The sequence below is a fragment of the Camellia sinensis genome, chromosome 1 (genome assembly GCF_055761805.1).
Source record: "Camellia sinensis isolate YWXY chromosome 1, ASM5576180v1, whole genome shotgun sequence".
In the NCBI taxonomy this organism is placed as follows: domain Eukaryota; kingdom Viridiplantae; phylum Streptophyta; class Magnoliopsida; order Ericales; family Theaceae; genus Camellia; species Camellia sinensis.
The window spans coordinates 225,877,895-225,900,038 of NC_138961.1; the positions used below are offsets into that span (position 1 = coordinate 225,877,895).

General features: G+C 34.7%; 1 protein-coding gene across 1 annotated transcript; it reads right to left on the reverse strand.

Moving 5' to 3' along the window:
* Positions 1-1,779: 1,779 nt before the first annotated feature.
* LOC145822644 (uncharacterized) lies at positions 1,780-3,476 on the reverse strand. Its single transcript, XM_082920200.1, has 3 exons — positions 3,285-3,476; positions 2,849-3,151; positions 1,780-1,818 (listed from the first exon to the last, which is right to left on the reverse strand). The coding sequence occupies exons 1-3, from the start codon at positions 3,474-3,476 to the stop codon at positions 1,780-1,782; spliced, it is 534 nt and encodes a 177-aa protein (XP_082776326.1).
* Positions 3,477-22,144: the final 18,668 nt, after the last annotated feature.

Sequence of the window (22,144 nt, forward strand, 5' to 3'; positions counted from 1 at the left end):
AGAATACATACTTAATCTCACATCCGTTAGCGCTAACAGATCACATATGGGGCATCGAAGATCATACTTGTCAGTCTCATAAAGGAACCTCCGGCCGGGTACGGATAACTTGTCAGTTTTACAAAGGAACCTCCAGACTGGGTACGGATAACCTATCAGTTCCATAAAGGAACCTCCGGTTGGGTACAGATAACTTGTCAGTTCTATAAAGGAACCTCCGGACCAGGAACAGATAACTTACTCGAGCCCCAATTATTTATCAAAATTGGACAATCATTCATAGTACAAACATAACATTTCATAAAACAAATCTTAATTCATCATTCAGAAAATAAATTAAGTTGAACATAACTTTACTAAGTTATTACTCACAATTAACAGATGGCTCCAAGGCAAACAGACAGAATGGGCAAATTAGACGTCTTGTGGTGCGTGACCTATACAGTTACAGAATGAACACATACCGAATTACACACTTGGAAACATTAACTTCATCATTTCTTATCTTGATGTATTTCTACTTCTTATCCTCATTATTATGTCTTAATCATGGCCTAGGAATGCCTAGAATGCAATGTGGATGCCAAGATGCACTTTAGAACCCTTGACAAAACTTGCAGAAAACAAGGGTCCCGTTTGAGCACAACTTCCTTCGCTTGAGCGGACATACAAATACATGAGTGGTCGCTCGAACACAATTTTTTCCGCTCGAGCGGTCTGTAAACCTCTGCAAAAGTACTGGTTGTGTGATTTTCACGCTCGACGAACACTCGACGATCGCTCGAGCGTAAGACTCAGGTCCTCGCTTGAGCGTAACTCTTGTCACTTGAGCGGTCTACAAAAATGGTAAACTTATGGGAGCATGCATTTCACGCTCGAGCCAACTTTAGGTCGCTCGAGCGTAGGTTCCTCTACTCGAGTGTAAGAGCAAAATTCTAGAATTTCCATATTTGCCCCTAAGCTCAAAACTCCAATTCTAAATTGAAACTCATGACCCTTTGGGCCAAAAACTGAAGGAAACTAGTGTGAACATGCAAAACAACTTGAATTCAAAATCAATTCACAAAATCAAGGCCCAAAGATAAATAATTTATACAAGACTAAGCTTAAGCTCAAAGAACATAACTTGAAGATAACATGCATAAATTGATATAAACTTAGGTTCTCCAAAACATGATCAATTAAGGTCAAATGGTAATAAATGTGATGAATTCTCTAAACCAAGTCAAGAAGGACACATGCATGTATGACTTGAGTGAAATTCAAACTCAATATGCTTTGATATATACATGCATGCGTGACATGGTTCAATATTCTTCATTCCTAGTTTAATTCTTGCATTATCCATCATAATTCTCCAAGGTTCATGTCTTACACATCATAATTATACAATCTAAAGGTTGAATTCTTACCTAGGCTTGTCAATGATGCTCTAGATGATCAATTCTTGGTAGTTCCAAGCCAAATTCTCTAAGTTCTCTAGCAATCTCTTTAATTTGAGCTCAAACCTCTATTCTTTCTCTCTCTCACGTTTGGTTTGTGTGTGAGCTCAAAAATATGTTAAGGTGAAGAAAAGAATGAGTGAAGGCACATATAGGAGCCTTATATAGGCTTGGCTAATGGTTTAATTAAATTGTTAATCAACTAATCAATTGGACATTAAATTATTCTAATTTAATCGTTTCGAACCAAATTTTAATTAAACCTACCATAATTTTCCAAAAATCCTAAATAACACATAAATCAAGTAAATTTCATGATCGAATGCTGATAAGGCTTTCAATTTACAGAATAGAACAAAATCAGAGACAAATATTCCTACAAAGAACAGATAAAAACTCATATAACTCATTACACATGTAATGAATGCAAAATTTCATCTTAGTTACTTATTAGGCACAATTAATCATGGATTAACGTTAATCAGAGGTTGGGGTTGTTACAATCATAGTCAAATACTTTCTAAAATTTAAACAAACATATCCATAGGTGTCATTTTAAACAATAGAGTTCAGAAATTAATCCACGTAATTAAAATATTAATATAATTTATAAAACATAACTTGTGTAAAATAAATTATGGTAAATGAAAACATACGTAAAATATATTATGGTGACTCAAGGTATAATATAACTCACCTCTATATTAATTCTTACTATTTCCTTCCTATTTTTGCTTGCTTTCGAGGTTATTCTTTTGCTCCTCTTTTCTTTTCCCTTTTTTTTTTCTTTTTCTTTTCTTCTTTTTATTCCCTTAATGATTCGCACAGCCCGCCCCCCCTTATATACATAAGCCCCTTTGATGACTCACCTGGTAATGATGCCTTAATTCGATGACTCATCCATCCTAAGCTACTTAGAAGACACAGGTGGCCCAATCATCTCTCCTTCTAATCTTCCTAATTTAATTATTGTTATCTTGTGGCCTAATCATCTCTCCTTCAAATCTTCTTAATTAATTATTGTTACCTTCCCCAAGTAAATCTATTCATTCTATTTTTGATAAAACTAATGCTAAATTAATTTACATCCTTAGCACGTATAGCTATATAATTAGATGTATTATTTTATATATTTAATAACCACAATGACAAATTAATTTACATAGCACGTATAGCTTATTTATTTATTTATTTATTATTATTATTATTATTATTATTATCATCGTGATTGGTTGTGGTATTAATTAAATACTTAGAGTGTCACATTTCTCTCCTCCTAAATAGAAGTTTGTCCCCAAACTTGACGTACCTTAATTTTCGAAAAGGTGTGGGTATTTGACTCGTATTTGACTTTTCGTTTCCCACATAGCTTCTTCAATATGATGATTTCGCCAAAAGACTTTTACCAGCGGTATGGTCTTGTTTCGGAGAACTTGATCACGACGATCGAGAATCTGCACTGGTTGCTCTTCATAAGAAAAGTCCTCTTGGACTTCCAAATTCTCATAGTTGACGACATGTTCTAGATCTCGGAGGTACCGTCGGAGCATCGAAACGTGAAACACGATGTGAACGTTGGACAGTTCAGGCAGTAGTGCAAGGTGATATGCTACAGGACCAATCCTTTCTAGTATCTCAAATGGCCCGATGCAATGTGGGTTGAACTTTCCTCGCTTTCCAAATTGGATAACTCCTTTTGTTGGTGAGATCTTGAGGAACACATGATCCCCTACTTAAAATTCCAAGTCTCCTCTCCGTGTATCTACATAACTTTTTTTGGCGACTCTGGGTAGTGTGAATTCGCTGCTAGATAAGTTGGATTTTATCACTCGTGATTTGCACGATCTCGGGGCCTAACAGTTTCCTGTCCCCAACTTCCATCCAGTATAGAAGTGATCGACATCTCTTTCCATACACAGCTTCGTACGGTGCCATTCCAATGCTTGCCTGATAGTTATTGTTATAGGCGAATCCCATTAAAGGTAGATACTCATCCCAGTTACCTTTGAGGTCCAACACGTATACACGTGACATTTCTTCCAACGTCTGGATTGTTCTTTTGGATGGCCCATCAATTTGTGGGTGATAAGGAGTGCTAAACTTCAGTGTAGTCCCCAAAGCCTCTTGTAATTTATTCCAGAAGTAAGACACGAAGCGGGGTCTCGGTCAGACACAATTGAAACTGGGGTGCCATGCAAACGAATAATTTCCTTGATGTATAAAGTGGCAAACTTATTAAGGGAATTTTGATTGGTAGAAAATGCGCCGACTTTGTCAATCAGCCTACTATAACCCATACTGCATCATTCTTTGAAAATGACTGTGGTAGCCCTACCACGAAGTCCATAGTAATGTGCTCCCATTTCCATTCAAGAATAGGGAGTGGTTGCAGTAGTCCTATAAGTCTCTGATGTTCTACTTTAACACACTAAACATTTGGAGACATGACTTGCTATGTCTCTTTCATTCCTGTCCACCAGTAGTGTTCCTTTAAATCCTAGTATATCTTTGTGTTGCCAGGGTGGACTGCAAATCTCAAGCTATGAGCTTCCACCAATATTTTCTTCTTGAGTTCCGGAATGTCGGGTATGCAAATTCAATTTCAAAATTTCAGTATCCCATTGCTTATAGTGTAATCAAGATCATGCGTACTCCTTTGTTCCTCATACTTTTTCTTCAAAAGTTTATCTTCACATTGGCGTACTCTAATTTCTTCAATCAAGTAGGTTCCATGGTTATGTTGGCGAGCAGTTCGTTGATCTTGTGGGAAATGAGAGTACATGCCAAACTTCTGGTCGTCTTTCGGCTTAGTGCGTCTGCCACTACGTTAGCTTTGCTTGGATGGTGATAGATCTCTACATCATAGTCTTTCATAAATTCTAGCCACCGTTGTTGCCTCATATTCAGTCTTTCTATGTGAATAAATATTTAAGACTCTTGTGATTAGTGTAAACCTCGCAGGTTACACCGTAGAGATAATGACGCCAGATCTTGAGGGCAAAGATTACCGCAACCAATTTCAGATCGTGAGTTGGGTAGTTCTTCTCGTGGGTCTTTAGTTGTCACGAGACATAAGCAATGACTTTTTCGTGTTGCATAAGGACGCAACCCTAACCATTGTGTGAGGCATCACTATAAATTACGAACCCATTTGCTCTTGTAGGGAGTGCTAGTATAGGAGCTGACATAAGTCTGTTTTTTAATTCTTGGAAGCAACGCTCCTGTTTGTCAGTCCATTCGAAGGGTGTGTTCTTCTGAGTTAACTGGGTCAAGGGTGATGCTATCTTTGAGAAATCTTGCATGAAATGTCGGTAATAGCCAGTTAGACCCAAGAAACTTTGAATTTCTAACACATTAGTAGGTCGCGGCCAATCTACGATTACTGTAACTTTTTGCGGATCAACCGAGATGCCATCATTGTTAATGACGTGACCAAGGAAGTGTACACTAGTGATCCAGAATTTGCATTTCTTTAACTTGGCATGAAGCTTGTGATCACGTAGTGTTTATAGAACTGTTCATAAGTGCTACTCATGGTCTTCCGATGACTTGGAGTATATGAGGATATCGTTAATGAAGATGATGACGAACTCATCAAGATAGGGTTTAAACACTCGGTTCATGAGGTCTATGAAGGCCGCTGGAACGTTTGTGACGCCAAATGGCATGACGAGAAACTCGTAGTGCCCGTAAGGAGTTCTGAAGGAAGTCTTTTCAATGCTTTCCGTTTTGACTTTTAGCTGGTGATAGCTATAACGCAAGTCGATTTTTTAGAATACTTGGGCGCCTTGAAGTTGATCAAGCAAGTCATCGATTCGCGACAGAGGGTACAGATTCTTGACGGTGACCTTATTCAGCTCCCGGTAATCGATGCATAACCTCATCGTGCCATCCTTTTTCTTTACAAATAGTACTGAAGCTCCCCAGGATGAGGTACTAGGTCGAATGAAACCCTTGTCTAGGAGTTCCTGGAGTTGAGTCTTCAGTTCTTTCAATTCCGTCATTGACACGCGGTAAGGGGCTTTTGATACTGGTTGGGTACCATGTTGAGTTTCAATGGTGAATTTGATTTCCCGATCAACCAGGATACCAGGTAGATCTTCAGGAAAGGCATCCGGGAATTCTCAAACCACGGGGATTGCATCAACGGTGGGGACCTCTTTTTGTGTATCGATCACATAACAATTATAACTATAACAACCCTTTTTTAGAAGTCGTTGGGCTGTCATGGTGGATATAATACAGGGAGGGTTGGAAACTCCAGTCTCATCAAAGACAAGCTTGGGTTGGTTTGGTAACTTGAGGGAGACTTTTTTGGCTTTATAATCAATAGAGGCATGGTTGGCAGCCAACCAATCCATCCCTAAGATTACATCAAAGTTCCCAATGTAGAGGGAAATCAAGTCTACGTATAAGGTTTTACCTTTTAAGGATATGGTACATGATCTATACACCTCAGTACTATAGGCAGAATTACCAGAAGGGAAAGACACAGACAATATATATCCTAAAGGTTTGGGTGTTGATGCCAACTTGGCAGCAAAGTGTGGTGCAACAAAAGAATGAGTTGACCCAAAGTCAATGAGAACATGAGCTAAATGATGATAGACAAAAAGTATACCTGATACAACATTTTCAGTAACTTCTGGTTTCCCAAGTACCAAGGCAAAAGCACTTCCTTGGCCTTTTTGGTTCTTCATCTCTCCTCTAGGTCCTGCGGGTTTTCTGACTGGTCCAAAGGGGCTGGCTGTAGGATTGGTCAGCTTTGGACAATCCCTCAGTAAGTGGCCAACTTGATCGTATTTAAAACATGCTCTATGTATCTTGATAGTATTGTCTCTAATGAGCCCTTCCACATGTAGGGCAAGTTGGAATGATGCCATCTCTAGGGTTAGTAGAACCTTGATTACTTGGGCTAGTTATGCTCGTACTCACTCTCTTGGGAGGCACAACTTCGGATCTTCTGTTGTCTCTTTCCTGGAATCACTTCTTTTGGTTTGGTTCCCCGGAACGGAAGGCTTTAATTCCTTTTTCTGCAATGTAAGCTCGATTTACCACTCCTGCATAGGTTGGTAGTTTCAAAACCTCAAGCCTATCTTTGATTTTAGCATCCAATCCTGCTTCGAATTTCCTTGCTTTTCGAGCTTTGGTGAGAATGAAGTATGTCGCAAACCGAGCGAATTGTGTGTATTTGGCTACCGTCATGGTTCCTTGCTTTAGATGTATGAATTCTAACGCCTTTTGTTCCCGCAATGAATCTGGAAAGTATTTTTCATAAAATACTTCTAAGAATCTTGCCCAAGTCGCAATTTCTTTTTTCTCCAGAATGAGAAGCCACCATTCCTATGCATTATCTTTAAGGGTGAAAGTGGCGAAAGTAAACTTCTGTCTTTTGGTGCAGGGTAGTTCGCGGAAAATATTTTCCATGTCTTTAACCCATGCGTCTGCTACTATTGGGTCTGGACCTCTAGAAAATGTGGTGGGTTTCAGATCCTGGAACTATTTTATAGTAATCGGCTCTTCTCGCTGTTTTGCCATTCCATTGTTGACATTGGTCTACAAGGCTTGCAAAAAGCTAGTAACTATTCTTTCCATCGATTCGGTTCCACTGACTGATGACTCGCTTTCGTTACCATTATTGGCCATTCTACAAAGTAATAAACGAGGCATTATATCCATAACGCAACATATATATAAGCATATATTGCGCAATCTATATAAAATACCAACTTTACTATTTTTACAATTAATATTACATCTTTGTTCAAAAGTCAAAATATGTTAGTGGCTCATCTCTGTGGTACAACAAAAAACAAAAAAAAAAACAAGGATTAGAGCACATCATGATTAGCATACAAAAAGGATTTTCTTTTACCAAATCTGGAGTGGGGGGTCGAATGGGTCAAACAACCATGGAAAGTAGTATTGCATGAAAACTCAAATTCCCATCCTAACTGGACCACACCAAAACACATCCACACTGCTTAGACTATGTAAACGGAAACAGAATGTATGTATCCCCAGAACGCTCGATTAACAATCCAGCCGGGTGTCTCGATGTATACTAGGCCATTGTTAAAGTCAACATTTTGAATATTAATAATCTCCAGTGGGTTAGGGACATTGGTGAAGATATAGTCCTTAGGGTACACATTTTCCTTTCTTGCCACAAAATCTGAGGGCAAAGGGCCAACGATGTAGTGCTAGTGGTCATAGCCTAGGGCAAGACCGAGGACATGGGTGGGTCCAAGAAATCTTCCGCGCGTATAGGCACGGCTCTGCCTCCACAGTAAGTATGGTACATCAGTAAGGTCAGTTTGTATATAACTTGGCCTACTCATCAATTGGGCAAGGGCGGGGTGTAGTCTCCTAACTATATCCTCTGAGTCTCCCTATCCTTCTAGTGAAGTGGGGGCGGGGTGTTCTGCTAAAATGTCATCCAAATTGATAGCTTCAAGTTCCTCCCAAAATGCCTTATCAAGGTTAATCTCGGACATTCCTACATCACTAGAATAAAAGTGAGATTTTACAGAAAAAGACTAAAGTCGTAGGTAAATATTTATCTTTTTAAAACCATTGCTCTGATATCATCTTGTCACAACCCAACCCTAGGGGCTTAGGGTTGGAATCGCAACTCGCTACTTTATTCTAATCGTAACAAATTAAATGGCACAGGCGGAGGCAAATGGAAATAAAAATAATTAAATAGAAAATTTACTTCATTCTACTATTTTAATATGAGAAAATACATCTATAGGGCTTTTATTATTTTATTATTCAATGACCGACCCTGAGTAAAAACAAAAAGGAGCAAAAAAATATATAAAATAAAATAATGACAAAAGAAAAACAAAATAATGGTTCAGTATCAAATTCTTGTAGGGGTTCCATTACGTGAAATTATGGGTCTTCCTTACATCTCGTTACCTGAAAGGGTAACAGCTATAAGTACACAGCAGAGTGAGAAATATTATGCCAAGAGTATAGGTAATACAAAATAACCATGGATAGTTATTTAAGCTAAAATAGTAACAGAACTTAATTTGAATAAACGAATAATTTAAAGTGGAAGAAACTGAAATACATAAATTATATAAATAAATAACCATAACTATGGTACAGAACAAAATAGAAGTCATTGGAGTGACAATCATAATAGAGGTCAATGGATTTATGACAAACAGAGGACCATAGAGTGGCCAAACAAAATCCAATGGTTATTTTCAGTCCCCAAGGTGTGAGACTCCCGTAGTGGTACTTATAAAACGTAATTGTTTATAAGGTCATAGTCAAATATTTTCTAAAATTTAAACAAATATATCCATGGGTTTCATTTTAAACAAATAGAGTTCATAAATTAATCCACGTAATTGAAATATTAATATAATTTATAAAACATAACTTGTATAAAATAAATTATGGTAAGTCAAAACATACGTAAAATATATTATGGTGACTCAAGGTATAATATAACTCACCTCTATATTAATTCTTACTATTTTCCTCCTATTTTTGTCTACTTTTGAGGTTGTTCTTTTGCTCTTCTTTTCTTTTCCCTTTTTTTTTTCTTTTCTTTTCTTCTTTTCATTCCCTTACTGATTCGCATAACCCGCCCCCCTTATATACACAAGCCCCTGTGATGACTCACATGGTAATGATGCCTTAGTTCAATGACTCATCCCTCCTAAGCTACTAGACGGCAGAGGTGGGCCAAGCATTTCTCCTTCAAATGTTCTTGATTTAATTACTGTTATCTTGCCCCAAGTAAATCTATTCATTCTATTTTTGATAAAACTAATGCTAAATTAATTTACATCCTTAGCACATATAACTATATAATTAGATGTATTATTTCATATATTTAATAACCACAATGGCAAATTAATTTACATAGCATGTATAGCTTATTTATTTTATTATTTTCATTATTATTATTATTATTTTTATTATTATTGTGATTGGTTGTAGTATTAATTAAATATTTAGGGGGTCACAAAGATATTCTGTCATAAGCCTTTTTTTTTGTGTCAAAGAGTATGGATCAATTCTTATGTGATGATAATATTATCATGGGTGGATCTACCAGGTATGAAGCTGCTTTGGTTAGGGCTAACAAGATCATTGAGAAGAGTCGAATACGGTTCACTATAATTTTTGACAAAATTTTGTACGAGACATTACAAAGGCTAATAGGGCAAAACTGTTTGATATTCTCAAGAATTTCAATTTTGGGGATAAGGGCAATAAGAGTTTGGTTCACAACAGAAGGTATAATTTTAGATTGGAAACAGTTCTTAATGAAATCACAAACATTATCCCCAATCACATCCCAAAATTTCTGGTAGAAAATAACTAGAAATCCGTCTCTCCTAGGAGCTTTGAAAACACTAATGTTCTTGACAGCCTTCCAAATTTCATCATTAGTAATGTTTCTCAACAAAAGGTTGTTTTCATTATGTGAAACTTTATGAGTGGTAATGTTGCACCAATGGTCTAAGGCATTAACAGATCATTATTGCATAAGGAAATGGAGTAGCTCTGAATGTGATTTCTAACTAATAAAGGGTTATCAATCCACTCACCTTGATCATTTTTCAAAGAATCAATTCTTAATTTCTTTCTTCTAGTAATGGCAGATATATGAAAAAACTTAGTGTTCCTCTCACCTTGAGTGATCCAATTAGCTCTAGATTTTTGAAACCATAAAACTTCTTATTGAAAAAGAGGTTTGTTATACTGATCAATAAGGTCCTTTTCTAAACGAAACAGGTTATGAGAAAATGAGAAGAAGAATTTTGAGTTTTTGGGATTCCCTCAATACGAGATAACAACCACTTTTTTTCTTTTAAAGATGTTACCAAAAGCATCCTTGTTCCAAGTAAGAGAATTAGTAGCAATAGAAAACAGGTTATCTTGAATGAAAGATTCATGATTCCAAGAAGACTTAACAATATCTTTATATGTAGGATGCGGAAGCCAAGCTGCTTCAAAATGAAATGGACGATTAACAGGAGAGAGTTTAGTTATACTTTCTGGTGGTATTTGTTTTGAAGGATTGGGCATGGGATTGGACTATTAGTCTAGATGAATTAATAGTCTGTTGTTTGGTTCAAAAGTTTTGCTCCAGACTAATAGTCCCTCCGGACTATTAGTCCCATATTTGTGGGACTGTTGTATTCCATGGGAGGGTAGGATAGAAACCATGTGATAACTCATCCCATGGGATTGGCTAATGAAATTACATTTTTGACCTCTAGTATTTAATATCTTTTTCCTCATCTTTTGCCCATTTATGCTTTCACAGCAGTAGAAAAGACCTTTGTTCTATCACTGCAACAGAACCTTAGGGCCATTTTCTGTTGAACCTTTGCATCAAGTTCAAATCTGTAATCTCCAATTTTCATTCAGGTTTGAAACTCATTCTACATCTTTGATTTTGTTTGCTATTTATTTTTTAATTTCATTCGGATTTTTTTTTCCAATTTTTTTTAGTTTTTTTTTTTTTTCAATTTACATCTTTGATTTTGAAACTCAATTTCATTCTACATCTTTTATTTTCATTCGTTTGCATCAAGTTCTACATCTTTGATTTTGAAACTCATTCTCATTATTTATTTTTTCAGTTTTTTTTTCATTCACTTTTTTTTTTTTTAATATATTCAATTCAAAGGTCTGTGGCTAGTCTTGGTTTAATACTCAGTTTAATTTATTTATTTATCTTTTATCTACCTTGGATCTATGGTAGATGACAGGAAATTCTTGTAGTTCTTTTTTTGCTCTGTTTTTTGTTTAGAGAAAGAAAAATCTATGCTAAAAAATCTATACTCTGTTTACAGAAACAAAAATCTAATTGGCCTTATCTTTAGATGTATCCTGATACTTGATCAAGATCAATTTATGTTGTATGTACTCAAATTGAAGATCAATCTATGTTGTGTTGTATGTACTCAATTTAATCAAATACTTTTTGTTTGTTTTAAAAAAAAAATGATAGAAATTGAAAACATTTTTTTGTGGATTGTAAACACATGTTGAGTGTAATTAATTGTTTTATTGTTCATGATTTTTTAATTTTTGTGGATTGTAAACATTTGTTGAGTGTAATTAATTGTTTACTAATTATTTATGATTTGCTGTTATGTTTTCTCCTTTATTTAATTTATTTGTAATTTTAAATATTTTCTTGTATATAGAGATGGATCAGAATATCAATGATTTTGATGATGAGAATAACGATGAGCTTGAATTATGCATAGTGTTGCAAGCAGTAATGCAAGAACTACATGCCTTATGCGCCGTAGCTTTTGTTGTCATTGAGGTTGTCTTGAAGAGGTATTTATCTAAGTATCGCCATAACCTTATTAGAGGGCCCAATCGATTGCAAAAACAAATGGACCATATTAACAGTTTAGTGAGAGAAAGTGACATCACATGTGTTGAACAACCCCGTATGGATCGGCATTCTTCTATGACCTTGTGCAATATGGTTCATATAATAGGCGGGTTAGGGCATTCAAAATATGTCTCTTTAAAAGAGAAGATGGCTTTCTTCCTCTTCATCTTGGCACAACACTTGAAAATACGAAATGTTAAGTTCAATTTCTATAGGTCTGGAGAGACTGTTAGTAGATATTTCAATGATGTCTTAAAGGTTGTATTCCGTATGCAAGCCAATTTACTTGTCACACTGTAGACACTCCATTTTTTACGGCCCTTCAAGACTTGGATGTTCTTGCAGGTACATTCGATGATGAGTTTGTTTGCTCATCGAGCGCTCGAAGTCCTCAGCGGAACGCCACAACTTTGAGCCTTTCAAACCCTGCATCTTTTTTGTCTCATTTTTGGATTATGCCTTGGTTTTTCCATCTTGCAATCTCTAGTGGCTTGTCGACCATCCCTGGAGGCTGTCGACCATCATTTCTTGTCTGCCGACCATTACTGTGCCTTGCCGACCACCATTGATGGCCGGCCAGCCACTAGTGTTTTCTGCAAATATTTTATGCCAACTGCTTGCACAGAAGCTTGCATCTGTCCACACGTGGAGAGCTGGATCTCTTTGTATAGATTTCATGTTTTCTATATATAGGGACCCCCTCTCTCATGTTTTGGGGTTAGAAAATTTTAGACTCAAATTTTCCTCTCTTTCTACAACTCTCTTTGTCTCTACAAATTTTCTACACTTTTGCCTACAATTCCTACACTCTTGCATGTACACCCTTAACCAAATCCTCTCATCTCTGAGCTAAGGTGTTCTTGGGCTTGGTTTGAGCTCTAGAAGGTGGTATTTGCTTGGAATTGTTACTTGAAATCACTCTTCTCTTCAAGAGGTATAATACTAGCTTTGTAAGCTTGCTTTACATACTTGTATTCCTATCTTTTTTTTACTGTTTTTGAGTTGTTTTTGGGCTATAAAAACTCTGTTAAAGTGGACTAAAATTTGTGGTTTGAAGCCATTTGAAGGTAGAGTTTGATTCACCTTTCTTTGTACCTTGTTTATAAGGCTTTCCCACTTGTGTTTCCCACTTTCAAACTATCTTTTTTCAAGCTTTTAACCACTAAATTTCAGAGCTTTTTTAGTGATGAAAATCGGGTTTTGAAGTCCAAATTTGGAGGGGTTAACCTCCCGTCATTGTGTCTTGTTTGCTAGCCTAGTTGGTATCATACATTAGCTTAATTTTCTAGCTTATGGTAGCTTCATTCCAGCATATTTTAGGCTTTATTTTGGACTGCTTTAACTCTGTTTTGGGTTGGTTGTTGCATTTGAGTCTTATATTGCATAGTTGTAGTGTAATAGTCCTTACAAGCTTTGTGTTTTAGGCATTTAGACACCACTTATTTGAGTTGATTGCATGTTTTTGGTGCTTTTCACACTTAATTTTAGTACTAATCATCTCTGCAACCTCCCTCATTTCTTGGTTTTTCTTTTTACTTTGAAATTGGTTTCAAGTCACTTGTTTGCCTAAGTGTAAAATTGAGGTTTCATACTTAATGGTTTAATCCCTTAGGGGATTCATTACCAACGGTATGATTCTTCTTTCATACCCAAAACAACTTGTGTTTTGAGCTCTCTTTCCATTAGAGGACTTTACTTCACCCTTTATACTTAATTGGATTAAAGAATGGTTGGTAAGTTAAAAAGAGTAATTAAAACTTGGGACTAAAAGATGAACAAGATAATAACTTAGTATGTTCAATCGGACGTTAATTGAATACATGGAACTTGGACCATTTCATACTTGCTAGTGATGAAATTATCCAAGTCTCCAAGGTTAACTTCTTCCCTTGATTTCTTATGAAAGGGAGGAGGTTTGTGTCTCATTTAGCATTTATTAAACTTGCACATCTTGAATCACAAGCCATCATGCAATGAAATTGCTTGAGTTTGTGGCTTGTGGCTTAAGTTCACATTTCTTTGGATTTGTACATGATAGGAGGGGTGAGTTGTGCAAACAATCTGTGGGAATACCCTCATTTTGCTTTGTTTGTCCTCTGTTACAATAAGATGAACCAGTGCATCAGTGGCCGGCAGGCCACTATCCATGGTTGGCAGGTGGCCGGCAGTGCACCATTGATGGCCGGTAGGTGGCCGGCAAGCTTTACCAGTGGTCGGCTGGCCACTGATGCAAACCTCAACAGAATGTTGGTAAGGTGCAGCAAAATTGTTCTAGAAGTGTTCAATTGTGCAAACAAAGGCTTTCGAGAGCGAAACGATGGTCTTTTCGGTGGAAACCGAGCATGCTCATGCACATTTTTCACTTCCCGAGGCGGAACAGCAATTAGCTTAGTTTAGTTACCTAGTTAAATTATTAGTTGCAATTGTTTTGTAATTATGTAATTAGTTGGTTAACTAATTAGTTCATTTGTTGTTGTAATAATTAGTTAATTAGTTTAGTTGTTTATTCGGTTTGTAATAATTAGCTTAATTAGCTTTAATTAGCTTAGCTTAGTTAGCTAGTTAGCTTTATTCATTCGGACTCTCCTTCGTGAGAGCGAAATGTAATAATGTGTATGTCTTCCAACCCCATGTCTTTCTCCCTTTTACTTAACCGCTTTTGATGGTTAGTTTAGGAGCATCACGTTTCAATTAGCATACCTTATGCTTGCATCCATTCATCCCATATTGCATGCACCGAGGCTCGGCGCATCATTCAAACCGCATTATCATTTCAAATACTTCGTTGAATACATGCTTAAAAAGCATGTCTTGAATTAATATTTATATGTCATATTAGTAGCCGAGCCTAGTAATTGCATATTGCATGTGTTGCATTAGACATCTTATATAGTTAGAAATCATGCATATTTTTCTAACTCATATCTTTTTAACTTGGAGTACTAGGTGAGTTTTTAGTGCTTTAACATACTTGCATGAGTGTAAGTGATTGCTTTGACTAGCATACTTACCATGAGGCTAAATGCTTACTTGCTAAACTGTTTGAATGCCTGTGGATAAAGGCTTGTTGCTTGAATTGGAACGATTCAATAAATATATATTTTAAGCCCACTTTGTTGAGTGGCAAATTCACAAACTTTAAGCCCACTTGAGGTGGCAAATTCAAATCCTTTTTCGCAAAACAAACATGAAATTGAATTGTTCCAATTTGGGCAAACTAGTCTGTACTTGCTTGTACGTATCACATAGTAATGCTAGCCTAATAAATCGAAACAAGAGCACATAATGTTAATCATATTATTTTATTTTAATGATGTCTAAAATATTATTTATAACAATTTAGATTTTTTTTAATATACATATTATTTGACACAAAATATTATCTTTTTAAAATATATATATTTGTTAAATATTATTTAAATAAAAATATTTTTGAAAACTTTACTATTCACTTTTTAAAAATTTAGGCTGATCACTATTCACTTTTTGACAAAATTAAAATTAATTAATTATATTATTTTGACAAAAATGATTGATTTGTTGTATTATCTTGACAAATATGAAATTAATGAGTTGTCTTCTTTTGACAAAAGTGATATATCCAAATGTAGTGGTAGGATATATTTAGTTTAAAATCTCTACAACATATACAACAATTTAAAGATGGCATATATTTTCAGATCCATCATAAATATTATTAAAGAGATTTTTCTGTATACAAATATTTGATTAGAACATTATATATATAATGCATATAATATAAATAGAATACATCACATGCGCTATTAAACTTTTTACACTACATTGACTATATCATATTACACTACACTACATTAATTATATCATATTATAATCAAATAAGAAGAAAAAGATGGAGTTATATATATATATATTATAAACCAGATGGAGCAAATCATTTGTCTGTTTGAAAGTTGTGAACTTTGTATTAAATTGTCTACAAAAACGATGGTTCCATGTTTGAAAAAAATAAAAAAGGAAAAGAAAAAATTAGTCATACTTTTATCTTTTTAATTATTAACATTTGCTGACTATTTAAAATCAATGAGCGTGCTTATGTAAGCCATGACGTTAGGAGCGTACTTATGTAAGCTATGACATCAGGAGCGTGTTTATGTAAACCATGACGACAACAAGGAGCGTCCTAACGGGTATATTTTTGTGTATAAATAGAAGTGTTATGTGTGGAGAAAAATCAAGAACTTGAAAAGAAAATTTTCTGTGAGTTCCAAAATTCTGAGTATATTGTATTCTACTCTTTCACTTTCAGATCTAAGTCTAGCCTTTGTTCTTACACTTTCATATCTACTCTTTGTGAGAGAATTATTGTAAAAGACGGTTTAAGTACCACTTATTTTTATTCATTATTTTTGTGAGAGATTTTGTAAGGGTGAGACATTTATTGTTGAGTGAGGCTCAATAGATAAGAGTAAGTCCTGTGCCAAATCTACAAGCTTGGTGGTGTATTTATTCAATTGATAGTAAAGAAATTCTCAAGGAGGTTCCTTGGAGAGTGGACGTAGGCCTGGCGAGCCGAACCACTATAAATCTCAGTGTTTGATTTTTTCTCCTTATCTCTCTTATTTTTATATTGATAATTATTATTCTATTTTTTTTATTTGTTAAAATTCTGAATATTGTGTTAATTTTAATATTATAAAATTTTTAGTAACCCAATTCACCCCCCCTCTTGGGTTGCCTATCTGGGATAACAATTGGTATCAGAGCCTAGACTCTCGTTTCTGTGACTTAACCGTCTTAGAATAGATCATGGCAACCCCTAGTTATTCCTTACCCGAGGGACAAGCATCTAATAGACCACTACTATTTAGCGGCATAAATTTTAACTATTGGAAAACTAGGATGACCATACATGTTCAATCTAATGATTATGAATGCTGAAAAATTATTTGCAATGGTCCAAAAATTCCTACCAAAACCGTAAATGGACTTAGGGTACCAAAACCTGAAGATGAGTGGGATGAGTCAGATGCTAGAATGGCTCAAATTAATGTTAAAGCTACAAACATGTTGTACTGCGCTTTAGATGCTAACAAGTTTAACAGAATTTCCACATGTAAAACCGCAAAAAAAAATTGGGACAAGCTTATAGTGACTCATGAGGGAACCGAACAAGTTAAAGAATCTAGAGTTAGTTTGCTAGTCTATAATTATGAACTCTTTAAAATGAAGCATGATGAAACTATTCCTCAAATGTTTACTCGCTTTACTGATATTATTAATGGTTTAACTTCTCTTGGGAAAATATATACTAATGCTGAAATTTTAAGAAAAGTGCTTAGGTCATTGCCAAAAATTTGGGAGACAAAAGTCATTGCCATTACCGAAGCCAAGGATTTATCAAAGCTAAGTCTAGATGAGTTAATGGGATCTCTCTTAACTCATGAGCTCATAATGCAAGAAGGAAAGGAAGAGGAGGACAACAATAAGAAGAAAGGAATAGCCTTCAAATCTACCTCAAAATATCAAGAGGATAAGGAAGATGATTCAGATGAGGATGAGGAAATGACATTCATCACTAGAAAGTTCCAAAAGTTTGTGAGAAAAAAACAAGGCGTACGAAATTTTTTCAGGAAAGACTTCAACAATAGGGATTTTCAAAGATGAGAAAATTACAAAAAATCTGAAGTAACCTGCTACGAATGCAACAAACCTAGACACTACAAATTAGAATGTCCAGAACTTAAGAAAAAATTCAAGAAGGACAAGAAGAAAGCTATGGTTGCAGCATAGGGAGAAGGTCCAGAACTTAAGAAAAAATTCAAGAAGGACAAGAAGAAAGCTATGGTTGCAGCATAGGGAGAAGATAGTAATGAAAGCGACACAGAAACCAAAGTTTGCAAAAATGAGGTTGCTAACCTACGCTTAATGGCACTTGGAAACGAAAATGAGGTAAATGACGAATCCTTTACATTTGATGAATTACAATTAGCTTTTGATGAATTACATGCTGAATTTAAGAAACTTAGTTTGAAAAGTAATTGTCAAAAGAACGTAATTTCAAATTTATCAAAAGAAAATGAATCATTGATTTCCAAGATAAATGTTTTAGAAAATGAAGCCTTGAAAATGAAAAAAGAAAATGAGATTTTAACTCGAAAAGAGTCTTTAATTTCTGAAAAATATTTAGTTGTATTGCAAAAAGAAAACGAGTCTTTAAAAAATGAGAAAATTATTTTGAAATAAAATATTGAAGACTTGAAAAATACTCTTTTAAAATTCACTCAAGGTAAATAAACTTTAGATAAAATTCTTAAAAATCAAAATCATACTTTTGGTAGAGCCGAAATTGGATATAAACCTTTTTCAAAAGTAAAAATTGTCAAAAATGGCTTTGTGTATGCATCTTCTAATCACTCTCATCTCACATGTCATTTTTGTGGTTCAAAATGTCATATTTTACTTTCATGTCCTGTTAAAAGAAATCATTTTGCTAAAATAAAAAAGATGTGGGTCCCTAAGGACATTTCAAGAGTATCAAATTCGAACTTTTATGGACCCAAGAAAAAGTGGGTACCAATAGAAAAATCAAATTTTTGTAGGTATGTTTCAAGACAAAATCCAGTAACGATAGATGGTATCTTGACAGTGCATGTTCGAGGCACATGACTGGAAATAAAGCTATGTTCGCCACACTTCAACCAAAGGATGGCGATTATGTGACTTTTGGCAACAATAGCAAGGATAAAATCATTGGTGTATGAAGTATTGGTAAAAATTCCTCTCCTATTATTGAAAATGTTTTATTTGTTGAAAGTTTAAAACATAACTTGCTTAGTATTAGTCAATTATGTGATAAAGGTTATAGAGTTATTTTTGAGAAAACTCATTGCACTATTGAAAACACCCTAGAAAATAAAACTTTATTTGTAGGTTATAGACATGAGAATGTATATGTGTTTGATTTACATGATTTATCTTCTCATTTTAACATTAAATGTTTATCTGCTATAAATGAAAATGGTTGGCTTTAGCATAGAAGATTAGGACATGCTCATTTTGATTTAATTTCCAAACTTTCAAAAAATGAGCTAGTTATAGGTTTACCAAAAATTGTTTTTGAAAAATATAAACTTTGTGATGCATGTCAATTTGAAAAACAAACTAGAATTTCTTTTACCAAAAATATCGTTTCAACTACTAGACCGCTTCAACTCTTGCATATTGATCTATTCGGACCATCTAGAACATTAAGTTTAGAAGGAAAATCTTATGCCCTTGTTTGTCTTGATGATTATACTAGATATACATGGGTATTATTTTTAGCACACAAAAATGAAGCTTTTTTATAATTTCTCAAAACTTTGTAAAAGAATTCAAAATGAGAAAAATCTTAATATTTGTAGTATTATAAGTGACCATGGTAGAGAATTTGAAAATGATGATTTTATTATGTTTTGTGATGACTTAGGAATAGATCATAATTTCTCAGCCCCTAGGACTCCTCAACAAAACGGTGTGGTTGAAAGAAAAATAGAACTCTTGAAGAAATGGCCCGTACTATGCTTTGTGAAAATAATTTGCCTAAATATTTTTGGGCGGAAGCTGTTAACACTGCATGCTATGTTATAAACCGTGCCATGATTAGACCTATTCTTAAGAAAACCCCTTTATGAACTTTGGAAAGGTAGAAAACCTAATATTAGTCACTTGCGTGCTTTTGGTTGTAAATGTTTTGTATTAAATAATAATAAAGATAACATAGGAAAATTTGATGCTAAATCGGATGAAGCTAAATTTCTTGGTTATTCTATGTCCAGTAAAGCTTATAGAGTATTCAATAAAAGAACTCTACTTGTTGAAGAATCTATGCATGTTGTTTTTTATGAATCTAATGACATTATTTTCAAGAATCTTGTAAGTAATGATATTGTAGAAAATCAGCCAAGCACGGAGAGCATTTACAAAAATAAAAATGAAGAAAATCCATTATGCGAACATGAAGAAGAAATAACAATGGAGAAACTTCAAGAAATATATGCTCTTCCAGAAAGTGACTCAAATCTACCAAAAGAATGTAAGTATGCTCATGGCCACCCCAAAGACCTCATCATAGGTGATGCGGCAGAAGGTATAAAAACTCGTTCCTCTGTTAAAAATATTTGTGATAACTTAGCGTTTGTTTCACAAATTGAACCAAAATCATTTTTAGAAGCTGAAAATGATGAAAACTGGATTTTAGCAATGCAAAAAGAATTAAATCAATTCGAAAGAAAAATGAAGTTTGGTTTTTGACCCCTCGACCTAAGTATCATCCCGTTATTAGTACAAAATGGGTTTTTTTCGAAATAAAATGGATGAATCCGGAGTTGTTACTAGAAATAAAACTAGATTAGTAGCTCATAGTTATAATCAAGAAGAGGGCATTGATTTTGATGAAACTTTTGCACCAGTTGCTAAACTTGAAGCTATTAGAATATTACTTGCTTTTGCGTGTTTTAAAGATTTTAAATTATATCAAATGGATGTTAAAAGTGCTTTTTTAAATGGGTACATTTCGGAGGAAGTCTATATTGAACAACCTCCCGGTTTGAAAATCATAAATACCCAGATCATGTTTTTAAACTTTCAAAAGTTTTATATGGCTTGAAACAAGCTCTTAGAGCATAGTATGAAAGATTGAGTAATTTTCTACTTGACAAAGATTTTTGTAGAGGAAAAATTGATATAACACTTTTTATAAAGATCAAAAATGAAGATATGCTAATTGTTCAAATTTATGTTGATGACATCATTTTTGGTGCTACTAATGAAAATTTGTGCAAATAGTTTGCTAAAGATATGCAGGGTGAATTTGAAATGAGTATGATGGAGGAGTTAAATTACTTCCTTGGTCTACAAATTAAACAAACTACTGATGAGATCCATTTAAATCAAACGAAATATATCAAAGATCTACTCAAAAAGTTTGAAATGGAATCATCAAAGCTTGCACCAACTCCAATGAGCACATCAATAAAAATCGACAAAGATGAGCAAGGTAAACCTGTAGATGAAAAGAAATATCGAGGTATGATTGGTTCTTTACTCTATCTTACTGCAAGTAGGCCCGACATAATGTTTAGTGTTTGTATGTGTGCATGTTTTCAATCCGCACCAAAAGAGTCACACATCATCGCAGTCAAACATTTTTCAGATATCTTGTCGGCACTCCAAATTTGGGATTATGGTATCCTAAGAGAACCACCTTTGAACTTTTTGGTTACTCAGATGCCGACTTTGAGGGATGTAGACTTGACCGAAAAAGCACTAGTGGCACTTGTCATTTTCTTGGACGCTCTCTCACTTCTTGGTTTTGCAAAAAACAAAATTCAACGGCTTTGTCAACTGCTGAAGTAGAATACATTGCCGCCGCTAGGTGTTGTGCACAATTGCTTTGGATGAAACAACAACTTTCAAGATTTTGGACTTTACTATGATCATATTCCTATAAAATGTGATAACACAAGTGCCATTAACCTTTCAAAAAATCCTATTCAGCACTCACGCACTAAACACATTGAAATAATGCATCATTTTCTAAGAGATCAAATACTCAAAGGTGACATTGAACTCAAATTTGTGCCTACAAATCGTCAATTAGTTGACATATTTATCAAGCCTCTAAATGAAGAACAATTTTGTTATATTAGAACAGAACTTGGTATGATGAATACTCTAATATAATGTTTATATTAAAAAATAATTTTTTTAATAAATAATTAAATAAAATAACTATAGTAATAATAATTATTATTATAAAAAAATAATAACAATAATAATAATATACATATATATATAATTTTTCTCTCTCTGTCTCCCGTTCCGTCTCTATCTCTCACCCACTCTTTCCGTTACTCTCTTTTTTTCTCTTTCTCTTGGTCTCTCGCTCTCCCTTTCTTCCTCACATCCTCAGCCGACTCCATCTTCATGCTCACCATCGTCTACAACCAGCTTCACCATCCACAAAATCATCCATCACTTCATCACTACCATCATCCACCCAAATCCCTCACCAATCCCTCGAACTCCATCACTTCTCTACCCAAAATCCGCATCACCATCTTTACCGATCCATCAAGTTCCATCACCAATCCATCAAGTTCCATGACTGATATATCAAGATCCGTGACTGATTCATCAAGATCCATTGTCGATCTACACAAATTCGTCATTGATCTACCCAATCTTCTCCATTTCTTCCGATCATCAAGGTTATCACCGATCAACATGTTAAAATTCTTGTTGCACTGTGTTATATTTTTTTAGTTGTTGTATGTGCTCCAAATTC

Excerpts from the sequence above, each read along its gene's own strand:
- LOC145822644 (XM_082920200.1), bottom strand. The coding sequence starts at position 3,476 with ATGTCACGTGTATACGTGTTGGACCTCAAAGGTAACTGGGATGAGTAT. Across the intron at positions 3,152-3,284 it reads AACTGTTAGGCCCCGAGATC|ATCTCACCAACAAAAGGAGT; the intron begins GTGCAAATCACG and ends GTGTTCCTCAAG. Across the intron at positions 1,819-2,848 it reads GAAACAAGACCATACCGCTG|GAATATTTGTCTCTGATTTT; the intron begins GTAAAAGTCTTT and ends TGTTCTTTGTAG.